At 37.1% G+C, this 21,971-nt stretch overlaps 1 protein-coding gene across 2 annotated transcripts in view; it reads right to left on the reverse strand.

Annotated features, from left to right (window-relative positions):
- GRID1 (glutamate ionotropic receptor delta type subunit 1) overlaps positions 1–21,971 on the reverse strand; it is a 491,930-nt gene that overhangs the window by 44,782 nt on the left and 425,177 nt on the right. For both annotated transcript variants that reach the window (XM_071749233.1, XM_071749234.1), the window contains exons 9-12: positions 7,431–7,532; positions 5,662–5,859; positions 3,342–3,666; positions 1,838–1,976 (exon numbers count right to left, since the gene is read on the reverse strand). In XM_071749233.1, coding sequence (XP_071605334.1) covers positions 1,838–1,976; positions 3,342–3,666; positions 5,662–5,859; positions 7,431–7,532 — 764 coding nt within the window. The remainder of the gene's footprint in view (positions 1–1,837; positions 1,977–3,341; positions 3,667–5,661; positions 5,860–7,430; positions 7,533–21,971) is intronic.

Genomic DNA, 21,971 nt, shown 5'->3' on the forward strand with positions numbered 1-21,971 from the left:
TCTAAAGTCCCAAAGTAATGCCAAGCAGCTCCTTTGTCCAGCTAACTTCTCTCCTCCTTAAGATTCTAAATTATGTCCTTTCAGTTTTATAAGAAAAGGAATGAAAAACCCTTGTAAATGTTGTTATAACTCACCCTCAAAGGTCTCCTCTAATAAATCATAGTTCTGCTCTTTAACCTATGTCAGTTTTTACAGATTCCTCACTGCATTTCACCCCAACTTCTGTCCTCCTCTGAATTTTGGTGATTTTGGGGATACTCAGTAGACCAAATGGGCTATTTTTTCTGCCATGAAGGAACTAGAATTTGCAGAATTTTTTGAGAAGATCATTATTCAAGCTTTCCAGATAACTATTTCTGCCATGAGTTTCAAGAGCTATTTATTCACTGAGCTTAACCTTATTCCCATTAGAGCTAGGCCTCACAAATACTCTGTGGTAGTTTTATTCTATTTAGTTTCTTATCTTATTTCCAGAAATTACTTGTAGTTCTTACTTCTATTACTGTTTAAACCCACCTATTTTGGTCAAATTAACAGAGGATTAATCAAGAACAAAGTTTGCTGTGGTTTTGGGATGATTTCATTATTATTGTAACATTATATCCATACAAAGCATCGAAAAACACTGTTAAAGTCATGTTAACAAATAATGCACTTAGTTTTGTTTTGCTGTGCAGACACCACAGAGAGAACCCAAAAGCAGCTTTCTAAGCAGCAGCCTCACCTAAGTGCCAAAGCCTCTGATTCAGGAGCTGAACACGAACATTAGTCCCAGTTTTCCCAGTGCAACCCCAAATGAGACCAGCAGAGGAGCTGTGTCACTCTCTAACACCTAAAATTCTTGGCTCAGCATTTTCTAGGAGGAGGCCTTGTGTCCTCTGGCCTGCCCATCCTCTGGCCACCTCTCTACTCCATCGCCACCACATCAAACATGAGATATCAGGCTCTAATCCTGTCAGCACTGACTATGGAAGATCAACATCCCTCCCAGTTCTCCATGCTAGTAAGAAGGCAGAAATTTTGTCCCGTGTTTTGAGAGAAAAAAAAGGAAAACATTCTTTAGCCTTTAAAGTTCCTGAAGAAAAACAAATTACACACACAAATAGCCACCAAGCAACCAGCAGCTCTTGAAAATATTCTCATTGGGTATGAATTAGTAGGCAAACAGCAGGGGAAAGAAGCCAAAGGTGCAAGATAAATTGAGTTTGCTACAGAATCTATAATTCATCATCACAATATTGCTAACACAACTGTAGAGAATTATATCTAAATTTAATAAAACAACTGCCATATTACATCTATTATCCCGGAATCAAATTTGCTTATCTTTTCCTCCTTGAGATGAAGCTTTTTCTGCAAATAATGCCACTGAATCTGGCCATTTCTATTGTAAAAGACCTGTATTACCTTACGTGCCAATAATAGTATAAATAATAGTGTATATTAAAATACTAAGACCATAAAATTACACACTGAAGGTAAGAAGTGAAATGTTAAATGGTTTCCAAGAGGTGACAGTTCCCTCTGATGTTCAACAAAGAAACAAAGACAACTGAAGCAGCAAGAGTTCTAGTTAAACAAAATACATATGAACATGAAATACCTCTCTTATGGAAAAATATACCATTAAAGTGCCATTGTCCTCTCCATGCACCTGTCAAAACTGCTTGGGGGTTTTGAGAGTAAAGGTGAGGGGTAGAAGGGGCGTGGAGGAGAAAAGCAGCCACTGCCAATAATACTTTACTAAAAAGTTATCTCCTTGCAAGAATGGAAGCTGAAATGGATAATACCTTTCTGTGAAATCCAGGTTTCCAGCTTCATGTTAAGAGGCTCTTACCTTATGGGATTATCCATCCTTGATACTGTGAGAAATGCTGCTAAATTCGCTGTGTAGGAAGAGCAGACAATAAGGGTGAAGAGCCACCAGCTTCCCATTACAATGCGCAGAGCCACAGAATTGATGGTAGATTCACCTCCTACAAATAAACAGAGAAAGTGAGGGGCTCTCAGCAGTTTCCAGTTATGATCACCCCCAGTGTGCCCCCTTATGATGGAGTTTCTGAGTTTCTGCTTTCCCTCCAGATTGCCCTTTCACTGCGAGAAAAGCACTGCTTCCAGTAAGACTGATAATTTATGAACATTTTCACCAGTCAACCTCTTGCCCTGGATAGAAAATCATCTTTCAAAATATTTTCCTTGGGAATTACTGAAAGTCAAATCTACAGAACATGAAAACCAGTCAAACTATAAAACGTTTAATAGTCAAACGTGATTAATATGCAGGAATTAAATCATTAGAGTGTTCAAAATATTGTAATATTCTGTTTCCAGTGACCATTTCAGACTTGGATAAAACCACTAAGCTGTCCAATAATTTGTGTGCTATCTATACTGTATTTAAATCTACAAAGACTGAAGCATGAGTGTCATTACTTTTTACTCATTACAACATTTCAATCTGAAGAATTCTTTCTTGCAGGCTTCAAGCACAACTATGCTTGTACATTGCTGTACACAACCTTAACATATAGCTGGGGCTGGTCATCTCAGAATATGCTTGTGCTGGTTATGTCTTACTGTACTTAAACCCATTGGGGATGTCACTTTCATGAGATGAGGGACCAAGTTTCATAGCAATAGTAAGAATTTTCCAGCTGAAGCTTTATGAACTTGCAATCACAGTGAAAAAATTTAGAAAAAAAGTAAACAACAAACCCACATATTAACATTCAACTAAACTTGCCCTTCAAGACTAATACTAACATTACAGATATGGGACAAAAAGTGTGTGGGCAGGTTTTGCAAAAAATTTTTTACAGAAGTGTATTTATTAGTGGCAGCAATCTTGCTGAACTCAGTAGGATTAGTCCTATGCGTAGAGATTCCTGAGTATAAAGTTAGTTACATGGCTACAAGTAATATTCCTGTTCAGTTCAAAGAACTAAAAGATAAACTGTCTCACATTAGTTCATAAACATATAAATTTCTAAAATCAAGTATAAACTGTTAGACAAGGTGCTAGCTTCAGAGTTGGAGGAATGCTTTAATTCTGCACCAAGCAGGTCTGTAGTTTATTTATCACAGGATAATTTTCCCAAAGAGGAAAAGCTTGAAAGGAGTGTTTTTTCTGGATTTACTGAGAAACAGAAAAGCAGAACATAACCTCCCCTGAACTTACCTTCCTCTTCCTTTTTTTCATCATCCCTCTTTATCTCTCTGTACAAACCTTCTCTTTCATCTTTAGACCACCCTGGGCAAGACAGACATGTCCTGACCTGCTTTACCCAAGGCAGAATATGTCTGAATGTCTGTCAGGGTGTTTACAAGAGTAAAATAAGTACCTTGCTGAACAAAGGCACCGTACACGACCCAGATGGCACTGTGGAGGGTAGAAGAAGCAGAAGGGCTCGGCTGGGAAGCGTTCTGCGCCCTGACTGCCTGGATCCGATTCAAGACAAATATCAAGACACCAACTATAGGGATGGCTGCAGCAATGCAAGCCCACACTGCAAAGTCGAAAGGAGCAAAGAGAGAGAAGATGTTGATTTTCTCTTCAGGCTTTTTGATTAAGATCCCCACGGAATAGTCCATGTAGCGCTTGCTGAAGTCCACAACACTCTCTCGTTCTGGTGTTATGGTGATGGCTGAGATGGCAAGGTCTGCTCTCTGCGAGACAAACACAACGGGTCAGATCTCTTGCTTTCACCATGAATTTGGCCAGCATGAGCCTGAAGGAGAAACTTTTTAAGAACCAAGCGATTTTATGCATTTCTGCCTGTAATTTAACACATTTAGATAAATTTAAATGAATTGTCTAAAAATGAAACCAGAATCTGCTTTGTCACTTAAACTTTAGTTAATTGCACTGATTTAAAGCAGAGTAATGAAACATAACCTGTTGATATAGTCTAGAAGAAAAAGCATCACCCTGAATCCTCTCTGGAATGAGTGCAACTTATTTAGCCTTTATCTCTCAATTGGCTTACAATGGATGCCTAAAACTCTAAAACATATTAACCTGGTGCACTGGAAGCAATAAGAAAGAACCACCATTTATTTTATTTGGCTAAATGATGGAGAGGTACAAAGAGCTCATACTTGTTCTCTGCAGAGTTCCTAACTTCCCATATTAGTGAAGGAATTTCATATGACAACTAGGATGGAGATTTTGTTTACTTTTTAACAGTGAATAAAGGAATTGCAAAAAGTACTATCTGGAAGTGTGCACTAAAAGCAGGTTAGTTCCTGAAACTTTTGAGCTCATCATTCAAATAGAGTAGATATTACATGTAGAGGTATCCTTAAAGAGTATGCAAACTCAATGGAAGATAAAACAGGAGTTAATAAATAAGATTCACAAAGGTTTTGAAGAGCTGCAAATTGGATTTCTAATATTTTACCATCTTAATAAAAACAGCTCTCTTCAAAAAATAGAATGTACCTTTTATTTCCTATCTTTCTACATTTTGTTGGGAAAATAAAGAAATGCTAGCTGAAGGAGGTCTGATTTGAAATCCTTTGCAGTCAGTGGAAAAGCTAGTAGCAGAAATGCCATTAAAAATACCATAATACATACTATATTGCTTGAAAGAAAGCAGTTTCCAAAGAAATTTATCAGGATTTCTTACCACATTTTCAAACTAAAGAAATTTAAACAGCTTATGTCAATGCAAAATAAGTTAGAAATTCTTTATATTCCTTAGCATCAATCAAGAACATCCCAGTATCATACAAGCATTTGCTATGGCTTTAATTGCTTCTACTTCTTCCTAAGCATCTACTTACCAGATACTGAGCCACCTACTTACTAGATAATGAGAAAGCTTCCACTTTCAGTAATAACTCCACTGCACCTTTTCTACAAAGGGCAGCAACATGGAATATTAATTTCTTTGGTTCTCCTTGATTAACATTTGTCCCATGTCAGATATTGCGAGCATGAACAAAATATACTCTAATTTCATTCTCTGGGAGCTCTCAAGTGACAGTCTCTCCCCACTTACTTCAATGGAGTACAATTAACTTACTCCTGATTTGCAAGGCTGTAATTAAGAAAAGAAATTTGGTCCCCTCTGCTTCAAATGAATGAATAATCTTGAGATCAGTTTAAATTCTGGTCCTTCAAAACACTTCTTTATGGTATATTACTAAGAACACTTTTCCTGTTTTGAAGTCAAACAGTTGATCATTATCAAACACTGCCACAAAATAACCCAAATAAAGCCACATCAACAGACAAGTAGGAAAGACACAATGACAGAAATTAAAATAGTAGTCATTAATATTTTAAGAAGAATGTATTATTTTTTTCTCAGTTTTCTAGTAATTCCCTCTCACACACACAAATGTCCACTTTTCTTACTCTTACAGTTATGTAACCACTTAGATTTACACTGATATAATTCATGTTGAGAACAGTTGGGAGCGAACAGAAAAACAGACTCTCAGGTTCCTATCCTGCATACAGGATCTTAAATTGCACAGTTTTCACCACACTCAAACCACTGTTAGCTCAGAAGTGTTATGCACTGATGCTTTCATACTAATTAATTCTATTTTAATCTAGAATGGAAGGGGAAAAATGTAAAAAACCCTCTTACAAAGCTCAACTCCAGGGAGTTGAGTTTTTTTGTTTTTAAATGCAGCTTTTTGTCTGTGTACCTTGTTAATGAGTTCTCCAATCATGCCATTCCAGGAGCTGTTTTGGAGCTGCTGTCCATATTTGCCATCAGGAGCTTGATATATCTCATACTTGAAGCCCAGATTCTTGGCAAGTGCATCCAAGACATCAATGGAGAATCCTTTGTATCTTTTTGGTTGCCCAAGTATGTTCTCTGCCACCATCACAAAAGGTTCTTCCTGAGAAGAAAGCAATATCTTAACTGATACCTGAAACAAGTTTTTTAGTTCACTTCTTTTAGCCAAAGGATTTTTCCTGAGATAATTCTGGACAACTTGGCACATCTTTTGAGACATTCCTAACCTTCTGAGGCAAAAACTAGAGGATGTGGGGGTTACTGTCAGGCTTCCCAACCAGAAAGCACTGCCTCAGCACCTGAATCCTATCTGTGACTTTGGGATTTCCACAGCTCTTGAGAAGAGGCAGCAACTCCAGAAGACAATTCAATGCCCTTTAGCAGCTTCCTGGTGCTCACAGGATGAACTGTCCTTGGAAGCACCTGCCTCTTCTCACTGATATAAAGAGGGCACAGACTCAGTGCCCTAACCAGCTGTTTAGAATATAAATACTAAGTCAAGCATGTGAGTCCCAGATAGGAACATTAGTGATGTCCATCTAACTCAGACAGTACTGGATCTAGAAAGCCATCTTTTACAGACAATGATTAACCTTTTATCCAGGAGACACACAGAAACAATAGCTAAAAATGCTGCATTTTGTGAATATTTAAAATTTTGAAAATTCAATAAGTAACTTTCATGAGTACTGACTCCTGGAGTATTTTAAATTTAACTATGATTATGGACAAAGGAAATACAGTACTTTGAGGTATTTTTTTCTGCCATGAGGAGGCATCCTGCTTTCCTGAAGGGGAATTCTGGGGCAACTGGCACACAGCCATCACTATTGGCCACTTTTGAATTCTGCTACTGACATTCTCATGGAAGGGATCTGCCCACTTCTTACATAAGGTACAGCATAAACTTACCTGTCACCAGACAGAGGAAAGAAAACTGGGGGCTGAGGGGAAGTTGCCTTAATGATCTTATGTGATATTTCCTATTTGTACCACATTTCAGAAAAAGAGAAATAAAAACTAGAAAACACACCACATTCTGCAATCTGCAAATGATAATCTTTTAGGCAAGAATGCATGATCCTCTTCAAGCCCTACTTTGTCCCTAATTTAGCACTTAGCAGACAGAAGCTCTGCTGCCACTTCGGATACTGACAGCAGTCCTGAAAGTGTAATGATTTTTTTGAAAGATTATGCCTTTCTAAAATACATAATTTATCTCAAGAGGAACTTATGAGCTTGATGGAGGAAACATTTTACAGCCTGTAGTGCACAAGAGCCAAGATTATCATCATTGGTCCATCTGATCTTAAAATCCATGAAATGCTGGAAACTGCTTATCTAAGTTTGAGAATGGTGCCTGGAATGCACTCCTGTGCACTCAAGCCCGGTGCTGGTTACATGCCCACCAGGAATTACAAATCAAAAAAATAACATAAGCAAGCAAACAAGTATTTTGCACTTCTGGCACTGCACAGCTTCACGTATAATAATAAAAGTGATCAACTCTCTTTCTTGCTTATGTAACCGATCATCCAAAAATACGAAACTGAAAATGACAGGGGAAAACTGTGAGGGAAGTGCCCAAAATACCCAGCTCCTTTTTATTTTGAGCATACTACTCGTTTTATTTGAGCATCCTATTTATTTTGGGCAACTCAAATAAGATCATACCAAGACAGTCACCACTTTGAGAGTCAATCCTTGCAAGTCATTGCCCAGACGTCGCTCCTGAAGGCTCCCATTCAGTCCTTTCTCAGAGTCCCACGTTGCCAACTAGAACAGAAAGTACAGTGAGTCTGGAGGACAAGTCTGCAGAAATCTTTCAGTATTTATGTGAGCCAAACCCAGAATCGATAGAGAAAGGATGAGGGATATACGTTTGTTTTTTTTTAATTAAGAATCAGAATGAGAGATTCAGAGAACAGTTCAGAAGTGCTTTGCTTGGATGTATTTTCATTGATGCCTGTAACAAAAATTCTCTATTATCTGTAGGATTTATCATATTATTTCACTTAGATAACTCTGACATATCTCTCTGGTAAGTTTATAATCCCTGACATTGCTCACAATTACATATGGTCTCACTATCCCATATTTCCCTCTCTGCTCAGATCCTCTCCTTTTCAGATCATCCCCTACTGCTTATCAAAGATGGACCCTTTTTCCTGCTGCACAACTGTGCACTTACTGATAGTCATAAATTCTCAACACCAATTCTATAGTGTCAAACCGTCTCCTCTCTTCTCTCAGACTTTCCTCAGATCCTATATGAAATCCTGTTTTACCTGTTCTTGCCCTACTTCTACTTCATCAGTAAAACAATGACAGTCTCCCAAATTCCCAGTCTCTTATCTACTTCATACTTCTACTTCATACACCTGGTAAATGTACCTCCATGCATGTTTTCAGGATCTCTCCCATGAATATGACTTCTAAATATTTTATTTTTCAATTAAATATATCGCTTTAAAAATAAATTTTACTGCCTTTTCTGAAGAGAAATGCAGTAAAATTCAATAGAATAGGTTCAATAGAGAAGTCAATCTTAAGTGACCTTTAGATTATTCAAACTAAATATGCTCTGCAGCAGCAGACACTCCTATTGCCTTTAAACAGAATCCATGGTGTCATTTTGTTCAGAAGTCATAAATAGTATTGAGTAGAAACTGTTCCCTTCTTATTTTTTCAGATACTGAACACTGATACTATGCTTACATATGTGGATGCAGTGTTGTTAGCTGAAGGCATGCCCTGTAGAAATTAAAGATATTCCAAGATCTGTAAAATGTGGCTTCTTCCTGCCAGAAGCTAATTTTCATAGAACAAGTCAAAACCGTCTTGGAAAGAACTTATTTCACTGAAAATGCCTATGGCTAGATGTCCTGCATCATTTATTCCTATGACTTCAGCTTTATCCTAAAGCTTCAAAAGTCAAACCAACAAATAAAATGTGATGGCAGAGATCTGTATAGTTTTATTTTTGTTTTGTTGTGCTAAGCTAATAAACAGGAAACTAGAAAAGAACAGAACATTTTTTTAGTGAACATTCAGCCCTTGTAACTATCACAACTGATGAAAATTTTTTCTAAAGTCACTAAGCCTTCAAAGCTGGTACACAGGAGATTTAAGAACAAGAATTAAGCTACAACTCCTTTTATCCAGCTCACCTGGAGAATGGAGGAGAATAGCTGAATAATATTCAGCTTTCTAATGACACTCATGAAAACCAAATATCACGGTCTGAAAACCCTCACCCTGCCCTGTGCTTCCAGTTTGGAGTGACAAATGGACCTTGTGCATAGAAAATAGTCTGCAGCAACACAAATAAATACCTACAGCCACGGTATCTTTTAAATTTGAATTTAGACACTTTCTCTGAGATATACCCAGATGTTTCTTAGATTTTGCTATTGCCAAACAAAATTGACCAATTTGTCAGCTGGCATAAATCAATACAGTGTAACAGACTTCAAAGACCAAAATATCTGTGTGTGTTATATAATAACATATAATAATTCTGTAAAAAAAATTTACTGTCTAAGCCTTCCTCAGCTGTCCTATGCAGTAGTAAGTATACGATAAAGATACAAGGAAGGTTTTGGCCAAAATGCCTTGCACGATGTGCAGATGATTATTAAATATTTATTAAAAAATGGAAAATGTAACATTTTTTGTTATTTTACCACTGGTGGATTGACAATTCAATTCCTCTCTTACTCCTCTTCCTTTCAAAAACTCTGACACCACTTCAAGGATTTAGACTTTTCAAATATCCTACATTTTACATTCTGCATTAACACAAGAATTCCTAAAAGGAGCTGGAAACAAGCCAGCGCAAAACCATAGATTTATTCCTTTCATCCAAAAGACAAGAGAGACAAAGATTTCTCTTTTACACATATAGGGTAGGTACCAGGAGGAGCATGATTTACTTCAGCACAAACTCCATGGTGTTTGCTACAGAAGCACAAACTTTTCAGTCTCTAAAAAGCAAACTTTGCAGATAAAGTTGATAAATGGAACATCAGGAAAATCTTTCTTGCAGAAGATTTTTCCTGTGCATCCTTGTGCTTCAGAACATTTCAGTGTGCACCAATTTAAACTGCCACTTCTTGCAGGTAGAATTTTGTTTATAGGACCGATGTATTTAGAGATATGTCTACCAATTTGTGACAGCTGACCTGTCAAGACCAGTGCCTGAGAAACTAATTTCCAGCACTGTTAAACACAGGGAGAACTGCTGTTGTTTGATAAGGCTGTTAGAGTTTCATTTCATGTAGAAATATGTACCATGTTCCCAGCAGAAGTTTGAAGCTAAAGGTTATAGCACAGCCATCAGCTGATAGGTGATGAAGGTCTTCTAGATCTGCTTATAACAACTGCTTGGAGAATCAGCACTTGCAGGAGCTATTTAAAAAATCAGTGGTGTCTGGAACATATATTTAATGGCAGTCTGGGTATTTTTTTATTTTATTCTCAAGTTACTGGATTATGGGTGTACAAGTTTTGAGAACAGCTACTTAATTAAAGCTTTTCAATTTAAACCTTCTTCCTAGCTTCTCTTTTTGAAATAGCCAGATTGCTGGGAATCCTATAGTTCTAGCCATACATCAGAACCTCAATTGTCCAATAAAGACAAACCACAGGAAACAGCTGTGAAAAGGTAATTTGTTGGAAAATTCTGACTCAATACATCAGTATTTACTGCATTTTCAACTAGATCTGGAAGGAAAGGCTTGGAGAAAGGAAGTCAGAATTTTGACATTATTTTCAATCTCCACAAGCTTCAAACACATACTCAACATGCAAACAAAACAGTTACATAGCTTGACAACCTGGGAATGTCAAATGATAAAGGATGTCAAACAAAGTACACCACATGATTATGCTGTTCAGGGTTTTGTCCTGAATGTAGCAATATCAAGTAAACTTGATGTCAATGTTACTTTGGGCTTACTGAGTTGCCATCAATAAATAATGGGACAGATTATACAAAGAAGCTTTATGACTTTGTTACTGATGTTGATGCTGGCTGCCCAACACTTACTTGAACTTCTGTTTATGCAAGGGAAATCACACTGGAAAAATACACTAAATTCACACCAAAGAATATAATAAACTACTCCACGGAATGAAGATCCTCATGAGCACACTAAAGCAGGCAATTCTATTCAAAAAAATTAAGGCTGTATGCATTGAACCCCAATTTGCAAATTGCATATTTTGCACCCAATGTGCAGGGTGGAAGGGAGCTGCAAATGCAAATTCAAAGTACTGTGCAGATGTAACAGTACCAGTGTGATTTTGGAATGAATAAGTGTCATGGTGCAGGTTGCAGAGGGAGCAGTCACAGCACAGCTGAGTTATATCTTAACACTGTATTTGACATCTGTCAGAACAAAATTTAGATATGATGGAAGAACATCAAGGGAGAACAGGACAGCTACTACTGGGGTGGAGTAGTCAGTTTGCAAAGAAAAGTAAAAGATGCTTCTGTGAATATCTAAGATAATCATGACTAAGAAATAGGAAAACTAGAAGCAAATCTAGATATAAGTCAACAAAACTACTGCTGATGCCTAATAATTTACAGAGACCCTCTCACATGAAATACAAATCATTTCCTAGAAACATCTATTCATTCTTAGAGCACACTGTGAAATGAAAAACAGATAAAAGCGCACAGCTTTTCTGAGTATTTCTAAACAAGACAATTTTTCATGGAAAAGGTCTGGCATATCCAGGGTATGATGAAAGGCACACATGAAGGAAATCAAGGAACAGCCAGATAGCCTGGTGATTTCTGAGCTCACCAGAGATATTAGATCTAAACCTGTGATTCACATAGCATTGGATACCAGCCAAAGGTGCTTAGGATACTTTTCTTGTGTGTGAAACAACTTTATTCAAGTCCCAGAGTGAAAGGCTTAGTTTGTGATCTCATCAGTTTGCCACATCTCAGGTGAGTGGATTAATCACCATCTTTAAGGATAACATGGGAGCTTGCTATCATTTACAAAGGTCAAAAGTATTAGTTTAATCTATATGATGAATGACGTAACTCATGAATACTTGAAAAATCTCAAATATTTTCCTCTCCAACAGAAAAATCCATTCCTCACTGCTGCAATGAAGCCATTCCTAGAACTCAGACAGGGAGAAACTTTGTAGAAAGTGCATAGGGGCAATTTATTTCAGGTCCCAGCTCACAATCCCTTACAATTGTGCTTTAACTTCGCAAACAAACATAATAAAATTGGATCCTGAGAGCTGCACTTATATAAAGTTAATTGAGCGTAGATCTAGAACAAAAAATAAAGAAAGTTTAAGAACACTGAAGGATGGATTTGAGTAGAAAAGAGCAATTGACCCGAACCAGGATATCTAAGGAAACAGATATACACCACTGCTCTTCTGAGAAACACAGTGAGATAAATGGCAAATGTCTGGGATTAAGATGTCACATCCAGATTGCCCTTGAAGCAGCATAATGCCCTTCAGACCATGCAAGGGATCTGGCTCACAACTATGAGAGAAGAATACCACTAACTGAGTCACTGTCATATGGATGGTCCCACAAAATTCTTATTTAAGAAAACATAAATCTCTACTTGTGTGAATGTACTTTGGCAAGAAGCTACAAAGTGAAGGAGAAAATTGATACAAATTGGAAAAATTTCAATAAAATTCAAAGGGCCCAAACCCAAAAATTACATTAAAACAAAATGCAAATTAATATCAGAAACATGGGTTTGCCCTGTCAGATCAATTACTGTATTAAACCGCTATCACCCAGAGAGTAACTAGAGTCTAGGATAGAGTCTCTCTCTCCATGTCATTTACAATAATTTCTGCATAGCAGATAGGAAAAATCTAGAGGGAACAAAATAAACTACCTAGCCCAGACCTGTGGGTGTAGTTTAGGAGGACAGAAGACTACAAACAGAGTCTTTAGTAGAGGTATTTCAGCATTAATATTCTTCATTCTCTAGAAGTCTGTGTAAAATTCTTTATTCAGCTCTTGCTCTACAAATTCTGCTGTTCCCTGCAATCAACAATTTTGACCTTACTTAGCATAACTCAGTAGTATTTTGCTATACTGTTTTTATGGTTCTTCATTGTAGAGAATATCAAATACTTTAATGTGAGAAGAAGTGGTTTGCTTTATGTTTTTCATTAGCCAAATATCAATTCAGTTAAATGTAATGGCCATATTATTGAAAGCCAAATATTTTACATATAGGAGAGCTCTACAACATGAATTAAGATTAGACACATTATGACTTATACTACTAATATTAAGGAAGCCAATATATTCTCTTATTTGCAATTGTGTATATAGTAGGTATTTGCAATCTTATGACTGAGGAGTTTCATATAGAACTGATGTAGTTGTTTTCTGTAACCCTACAGCTTTACTTTATATAGCTTAAGAATTTTCATGCTGCCTTGGGCACAACCTACTTTGTGTTTTATATTGCATATACATCATATCTAATATTATGTTGAAGAACATAAATGATAAAAATTATCTTCTTGCTGAAATGAGATATTGCTCCATTAATTGGCATAATGATACCTTATTTTGCCAGCAAGTCAATGAAGGAGCAATGATATCAAGCCAGGATTGCTTTTGTTTCTATTTTATGAGCTGGTGAGCATCTCTGATCTCATGGGTAACACAGAGAAACACCTATGCTCTATTGCACCAAGCCTGAGCAAACTGTGTATGGGGCAGCAGATCTGCATGAAGCAGAAAAAGGAGCTGACTAGACATGACAAGATAAATGTAGCCTGTTAATATTCATTATCTAACAGTATAAATAGGCCATCTTCAGCTCTGCTAGAATAAATTGCTTCAATTAATACTAGTCTTTGAGGGAGCAGTCACTGCAACATGCTGATGTAATTAGTGGGGGACACTGCAGCAACACAGGCACTGGAAAAAGATGTAGTATGAAATGAAGCAATCACAAGAGTGATGAAAACAATATGAACAAGAATATTATCCTCTGGTGCCTTCTCTTTAAAGTGCAGACAAATATTACTCTGTCCCAAAATTTTTGTATTTCATTTCCCTAACATAGAAATGAAATATAGGGGAACTATTGGAACAATTTTAATTTAGGATCTCACAGGTTTTTCTCTTCAATGGCAGGGAGATAAACTCCACCCCTGTCCATCTGCAGGTTTGCTAATTTTAAAGGTTTTAAGATACCAACAATACCTTGGCACTGTAGCAATGCTGTTGTTGAATCATATGGCAGTGTTCCTCTAGCAAAAAATGTACATGCAGCAACACAGTTCTTCTAAGGGTTGAATAAACTAGTTTCAAGTACCTAAGATTCTGATGAAGCAAGCACTTCCCAGGGGCACTGTAAGTTACCAGTCGATATGAACAACCAGGCCTCTGAGCATAAAATTAAAAATCATAAAAGTTGGACCAATTCAAATATAAAGTTCTCAATAGATGTCACAAGTGACACTGGCTGAAAACCACTACAGCAGCAGATCAGTGCCACCAGGTTACCTATCTGGATGACAAACAAGCCTCTTGCCTTTCTGTTGCAGGATCAACCGATTTTAGGACCAAAGAAAATTGCTGCCCAGTGAGAGATGGTGGATGCTGGACTAAAAGGATACCCTGAGCAATTCTGTTGTACCCTGAAAGTCAGGTAGTTCAAGTGTTGCTACTTGTGGACAAAGCTGAACCAATTCCCACTGCTCATTATGCGAGGGTAAATGGAAACAAATCCATTTCACAAAGAGAAGAGATTCTTTTTGAAAGTTTCCACATGCTTTTTGGTGGGAAATTACTAGCTTTTGAGAACTACCCTTGTTTTCTGTGCCATAGTTAAACAGGAGACTATTCTGTAAACAAAATGATCATTAAAAAGTTGCCTCTAACAACAAATACAAATTCATGTTGACTTTGCATAGGTTTGGCCTGCTCTGTGCAGTCCAGTAACCAAATACTCCCTGTAACTATCATGATCTGAGAATTTTACTGGGGAGAGAGCAAGAGAGGACTGTGCAGCTGGACAGCTATGAGGACCTGATCTCTTTTCCAGTCACTCTACAGGACAGCTCTGCACTTACACAATTAATCAGCACTTTACAACTGGCTGTGCCAAAACATCTGCCTTTTTTGTGATTTATTACTGGATTTCTTGTATTTTATCTGAGCTCAATGCTTTTGACTTCTCACTGCACAGTCAAGAATTTTGTACCTGTACCTCTGGTGTTAACAGCTGAACTTACCATTGTCTGGCCTGTTCTGTGGTCATATGATAAAGAGGCCATGGTGTGGTCTTAGCTGCAGACCTGAAGCTTGGTCATCAGGAATTTTTTTTCTAATTCTGGTTGCTGGCATTGAGTCATTTCAGAATGGAAGTGAAGTTCACCTGTTCCTTGGTATCACCTGTCAAGCTTGTGCTCAGTTATGTATTGAAAAATGTTCTTCTCAAACTCCAGACACTTTTGAAAAGCTACACAACCTTCAGCAGTACTTTTGTAATAGAAAAATATTTAAAAACTGAAAATCTCACTAAAATTTCAATTTGCAAGGCTTTGATATTCAGTGTTTTCTAACATTTTTCATTAAATATCAATACTTAGAGTATTTTCTTTTCCTACTGCTCCTATTATCTAAATGTGACATTTTGGTGACAGCCTTGATACAACAATAAGGACAGTGTTCTAGAGGAAGAGATATTCTATTTACATTTAAATTCAAAAGGTGTAGATTTATAGATTAAATTTATAAAACAAATTTAAAACCCTAACACGATGAAGTCAAAGTCTTAGATGAAATGTTGGTAGTTTAAAATATGTATTTTTAAAATATTGATAGTTTTATCAGTAGTTCTGTCAAGAGAAGTTATTATTCTTTGATGATATAGGCAATAACCCTAAACACCAAAGTTTCCCTGCCAAAGACTTCAAGTGAATTTTGACCAGCTCTGAATATCAGCACTGGACCCATATCTATGAGATACAGAAAATTCCTGCAATACATTTTTACTGAACTTCCCCTTATTTTGATCTTTACAACTTGACTTCATCTTTTACCTTGCTTCTCATAGAATGCGACACAGAATGGCTTCAACAGTTTGTGCAGATATTTTGCTCCTCAACAACAAAGAAAACAACTGATAAAAAAACCACTTAACATTGTATTTACTAGTGGATAAATACCTCTCTAAGAAACAAAAGAACTGTAGATAGTATTAAGGAAAATGCTAATTTTCATCTGCGTAATGATATACCTCTAATGGTTTTAATCAGAAACAAGCTACATTGAGACGGCTTTTAAAAATACATTTATCCTTTTGGCTTTGTTACATACATAGAGCAGATTTTGTAAGGCAGATAAAATCAGCTTGCTCATAAAGCCAATTAGCAGAATATTCAAACATTATATCCACAGATATTACCATTTATCTAAGCGATATACCAGCTGCTGAGTATTCACAAAGAATACAACATTCCACTTAGTTTATCTTTGATTATTCTTCATAAAGGAATGATGGTAAGCATGGAAACTAATTTTACATGCTACTGTTTACAAACCTTTTGCCCTTCATCTTCTCCCCACTTCAAATCAACACCAGGCAGAGTTTTTAGCTTTTTTAAAAATACTGAAAATGCAGAACTTCTGAGCAATTTTACACAGTGACAGACAGTGTGCATATATAAGAAGGACTGCACTAATAAATACTGTTCCCCAGCTCCACAGACCCAACATGTAGCAGCAAAACTCCATCACTAGAAAGGATGTTGTAATTCTGGCAAAGTAGTCAGAGGTAAAAAAATGAAAGCAGACAAGAAAGACAGCTTGTACTATATGTAATGCTTAAAGGCTCACCCTTCACATTCTTTACCGTCGCTTTAAAAATAAACTCTGAACTCCAAGAAACTTTATAAAAGATCTCTACATCATGTTTGGAAGGATTCAATCATTTAGTAAGTTTATGCAGTTACTTCAGTGCTCATTTAATATTGTTTTGGTTTATTTTTTACCAAAGATTGATAAAAGCTTTTAGACATGTCAAACCTGAGCAAATCCAAACACAAGACAAGATTTATGCGTGGTGCAAACTTGTCAGTGGGAGTAGAAAAAACTCTTTTGGCCCATAGAGTGCCATAGATAACAGCAGAGCCTGCACTGAGGGAAAGGAATCAGATTGCTGGGAATGGCCCCACCAGTCACAACTCATTTGTAAACCACTCTAGCTTAAAACATTACAAGTTTTTTTCCTGGAGTGTAAATGGGCTACAGCAGGACAGGAAGCCTATCAACAACAACCAACAGAGCATTTGTACAAAGCATTAGGGCTAAAATGGGCAATGCCCTTAGATAAATATGGATGCAGAAATATGGCAAAGAATTACCACAAACATACCCAAGGAGGAAAAAATCACACACGTTACATTTATTAAATCCCTTTCTTACTGCTTTAACCTGATATTCTTTTCGTTGCTATGGTGACTGTTATCTAGCCATTTATAAATTTAAAGAAAAAATCAGTATTCTCTCTCATGAAATTCTAAGTGTGAGAAATATCACCTTAATGCAACATAAAGAATATTTCCTCAGTGGATTTATCAGGCATTCATTTTCCTAAGGTCTTCTGAGTCCATTTAAACTTCTTTCTTCTACACATTCTATGGCACTGAATTCCAAAAGTACACAGTCTCTAAAAACGTACTTTATTACTAGGAAGCTGGCTACCTGTTCATTTATTAAGTGTCCTCTGGATTTCTGTAATGAGAAAAAATGAATAATTGTTCCCATTTTGTCTTTTGATTTTTTCTTTCATAAACACCTAGCACCATGCTCCCCTCATTTGTCTGCTTCCCAACTGAAAGAATTATGGTCTCTACAGTCTGTTCCTATAGAAGCAATCTGATACCTCCAATCACCCTTTCTCCTCCTCTGTATCTCTTCTAGTTCTTCCATATATTTTCCAGACATAAAAAAATAAAACTCATAAAATCCCCAACCCTATGTCCAACTAATAGACTGCCCAAAAGTCATCCCACAGAAAATTGGAAAACTGGCTTTGGAAAGCTTTCGGATACAGTATTAAACCTTTATTTTAAAATTACCTCAGAAGAATTGCTTTAAAAGTCTTCAACACTGTATCTTGGCATTAAAATGCAGACACAACTGAACAAGGAAAGTGGAAAGTAAATGTCACTTGCTTATAGAAATCAAATATGTTTAGATAAGACACACAGAGGAAATGGAAAATAAATGCTTACCTTCTATATGCACAGTAAGAAGTAGAATTATTTAATTGTTTCTTGGGAAAAGACTTTCATTCTGTATCAAAAATGATAACCTCTATTCTACTAGGTGGGAACTCTTCTTAAAACCCTTCCCTTGCATAAATTAAAGGTGGCATAAAAGAATTATAAAGCTGCAAACTGATAATAATAACCTCCCTCCTCTCACTGTGCTGAGAGTAAAAAGGGAAAAAAAAACTTGACTGTTTCTCATCCAAAACATATTGAAAATCCTGGGTAGCTGGATGATTTCATACCCAAGTCACAGGCCCTGAATCCCAAGAGTGATAAGATGGTATTATCCAGGTGGTCCTTCAAAAAGCAGCTCCTGATTAGAGAAAGCTCATCCAGTGAAGGACTTTGCCTTCACCCTGCCCAGTAATATAGACTTTATAATATAGGATCGTAATGGAATCGTTTAAAAATATCCTATTCTAATATCCTATTCTAATCAGGTAGGGCTGTCATAAAAATGGCATTTCTGTATTTCTAAAATGACATATATATATGAGAGACATATTATATGTAGACAAATATATACGTGTGCATAAAGATGCCTGTGCAGTTACCCATCTTAAGAAAGTTGCAAAGTTTAAATCATCTTCTTGTACTAAATGTCATAGTCACTGTGGTGAGATGCAACTTAAAGAAACTTACAGAAATGGAGACAAAATTCCTCCATACTCTTAAATAGTTTTGATAACTTGTTACTAGTTACGTGCTCTTCTTTTGGGATGCTTCTGTCTACTCATACCAAGCTTCCTGGTCTTCAATTGGCACTAAATCAGTTACAGAAAAGAATATTAGACCTCTCCAGAAGCAGGAGTTTGTGTTTTGTATGAGTAAATCTGATGTAGATGACTGATCAGGACTTCATCTGCAGTAGAGTGGCAATATTAGAGAGGCTGAATGTATACCTAGAAATTCAAAGATAACTAGAGGCTTATTTGCATAATGGACTGCATATGAATGTGTCACCAAATTTTGGTTAAGGAATTATACAAAATTAGTGTTTCTTAGGAGACCAGGCATCACATCAAACACTGACAGTCACCAGCACGTCACTGCTATCCTCAAAACAGCCCACCATATCAACACAGATTTCTTCACAGACACATTAAATGTCACCCAGCGGATGCTGTGAAAACTGCTGACATTACAGCTCATGCAAGATCTCACATTCAATATTCTTCAAAAAAACAAACTGACACTCTTCTCATCTACAGCAGATATGGCTTAGGATCTAATTAACATCTCGACGATGGTGTAAATTACTACAGAAGGCTGGCTAATAGCACATTTCAGGCAAGCATTTATACTACATTGTTAAGCAAAATAACAAAACGGCACACAGAGTTTTTGATATTTTTTTAACACCTTTTTTTCTACACTTCCCCTGCAAATATAATAGTGCTGTAAAGATGATCTGGAAAACAAAATGTTCTACACTGGAGCAAAACAGGGAAAACACCTTCCTATACTTTTTGGTTTAAATAGTTTCACTAGTCCTATTGAAAAACAATTTTCAACAGAGGCATTTTGAGATGGAGAGGAATGGGGGAGGCAAAGTGCAGCACATCTACTGGCACCATCCCCTACATAACTAGAAATTATGCTATGTGGAAGCACCTGCAACTTAGTAGCCTCTGTGCTAGATGTAGAAAGACTAACATCAGACTCATATTTTGACCAGATTGTAACAAAGCAGTTGCATAAAAAAAAAATAAGGTAAAAGAAGGAAAAAAGGAAGGCGTACAGATTAGACTTTCCTATCAGCTTTAGCTATTTTTATGTTTTTTCCATTCAGATATAAAGAAAAAATGAAGCCTGCTGTGAAAGCAAGGATCCTCACCAGATCTGCACTCATTTTGGTAGTTCCGACCTGTGGTCCTAATTAGTTATGTTGCTTGACAGTAAATACCCTGTGTTGCAATGCAAACTCTTGCTGCCACTGCTCCTCCTTTGGTACTCCTAACCACCATGTTCTAGATCCCATCAGCTTCCCTCCAAGAAACTTGCCTAACATAACATATGCATGAAACTTATAAGAATGACTGCTCCATATCATTCCAGCTGTGCAACTGCTTCCTCAGACCCTGGCAATCATTTCATTAGTCTGAGTGTGAGCATGTTTCACAAAACTTCTGTTTTCCCAAGAAAAAGTTCTGGCCAAGTACCTTAATGTAACTCTTAAATTTGGACTGGCTCTGTTAAGGTTGTGATCCTGGTGGCTCCCTCAGTTCAGTGAGGGCCCAGGCTGCAGCCTGCCACACGGGTGGAATGGTAAACAGCATCAGTGCTTGGTTTTATAGTTAAAGGTTTTGTGGTATTTCCACAACTAAAATCTAACATGAAGATGAATAGAAAACTGAGGAGATAATACTGAAATGGTAAACGAGGAGCATTTGGTTTGCATGCATAGAGTTTACTGAAAGTTCAGCAACATAGGATGGTGCAGTTTCTGTAGCTGAAGTATCAAAAGGAGGGACAGGTATTTTTCCATCTCCCATAACACTTTGAGTGCCCGGGGAGGTTTAGGTTAGATATTAGGAAAAAATTCTTTACAGAGAGTGATCAGGCATTGGAATGGGCTGCCCAGGGAAGTGGTGGATTCTGTCCCTGGAGGTTTTTAAGAAGAGACTGATGTGGCACTCTAACTACAGTGGTAGTGGGTCAAGGGTTGGACATGATGATCTCAGAGGTTCTTTCCAACCTGGCTGATTGTGTGTGATTACTCCTGGTTTTACCACTATAGTGATGCTGGAATTGATACAAATACATTAATGTTACTAATAGTCATAATGGCTTTTGGCAGAATCTATAAAATGTAGAGGGAAGAGTTCCTTTCTTCTATTGTGCTGATGATACTGAAAAGCAAAGTGTGCCAGGCAGAATCCACCCCACATATCCCAACCTTTAATTAAGAAAGCCTGGTATTAAGTTGTACTGAATTACAACACGCACAATTTGCCACTGTGATCCCAGAGCTAGTCCATATGCTTGTGAGGCACCTTTTCAAGCTCTTTTGGGCACACTATGACTATCATACAATGTGTTTGTATTATAATTAAATTTGGCATAATTGCTTCACAGAGTTATCAGGGACAGTCTATTGTTGAGGAAGAATTAATCCTCTGAGCCTTCCAATATCATTTAAGTTCCTGGTTCTAAATGAGATTTCAAAGAATGTACTTCATAATAACCAAAATCCCAAATGCCCACTTTATTAGAGCTTTCCTTTGTTATAGCAGTTCACTAGCTCCTAAATTTGAACACCGCTGGCGTAACCGTTCACCTACACTGCACAGGACCACCCGAATGAGAAAGAAACCCATCAGGAATGCTTAAGAAGATTCATTTTTTTTTTATACCTTCTCCTTCTGCCTCCTTCCCAAAATATGGATGCTGCAGAGCCCTTTTAGAATTTCACTATTTAAGTATCATCCTTCCTTTAAGAGAACATTTGCCTTCCCAGAAGCAGCCCAAGAATTCCTCTCATCTGAAACATCACACTAATTTGTGTATATATTTAAAGAAGGCATGACAATTAGACATAAGAAAAAAACAAAACTGCTATTCTAAGAGAAACCGGTCAGTTTGATTTCCTCCTCAAACAGGATGTGGAGCTAAGCTTTCCCACAGAGAGAAATGTAAGTTGGGCAGTGTCAAAACATTTTGTTCAGAAATTTTCAAGTAAAATGTTTTGACAAAGTGGACTCCTTGGAAAAATCCTTTGCAGAACTCATCCATTACAATATGAAAGAACATTTCCCTGTTTTCTATTCACTGCAATCCTAGTTCTCAGCTTCTTCCTATGGACCAGTTCTATATTAATATCCCACTGAATAAATACCTACAATACACTACAGTCCCACAGGATTACCAGGTACAGAAAATACATTGGAGAACCAGATCCACCAT

The sequence above is a fragment of the Heliangelus exortis genome, chromosome 7, assembly GCF_036169615.1.
Source record: "Heliangelus exortis chromosome 7, bHelExo1.hap1, whole genome shotgun sequence".
NCBI classification, from domain to species: Eukaryota; Metazoa; Chordata; class Aves; order Apodiformes; family Trochilidae; genus Heliangelus; species Heliangelus exortis.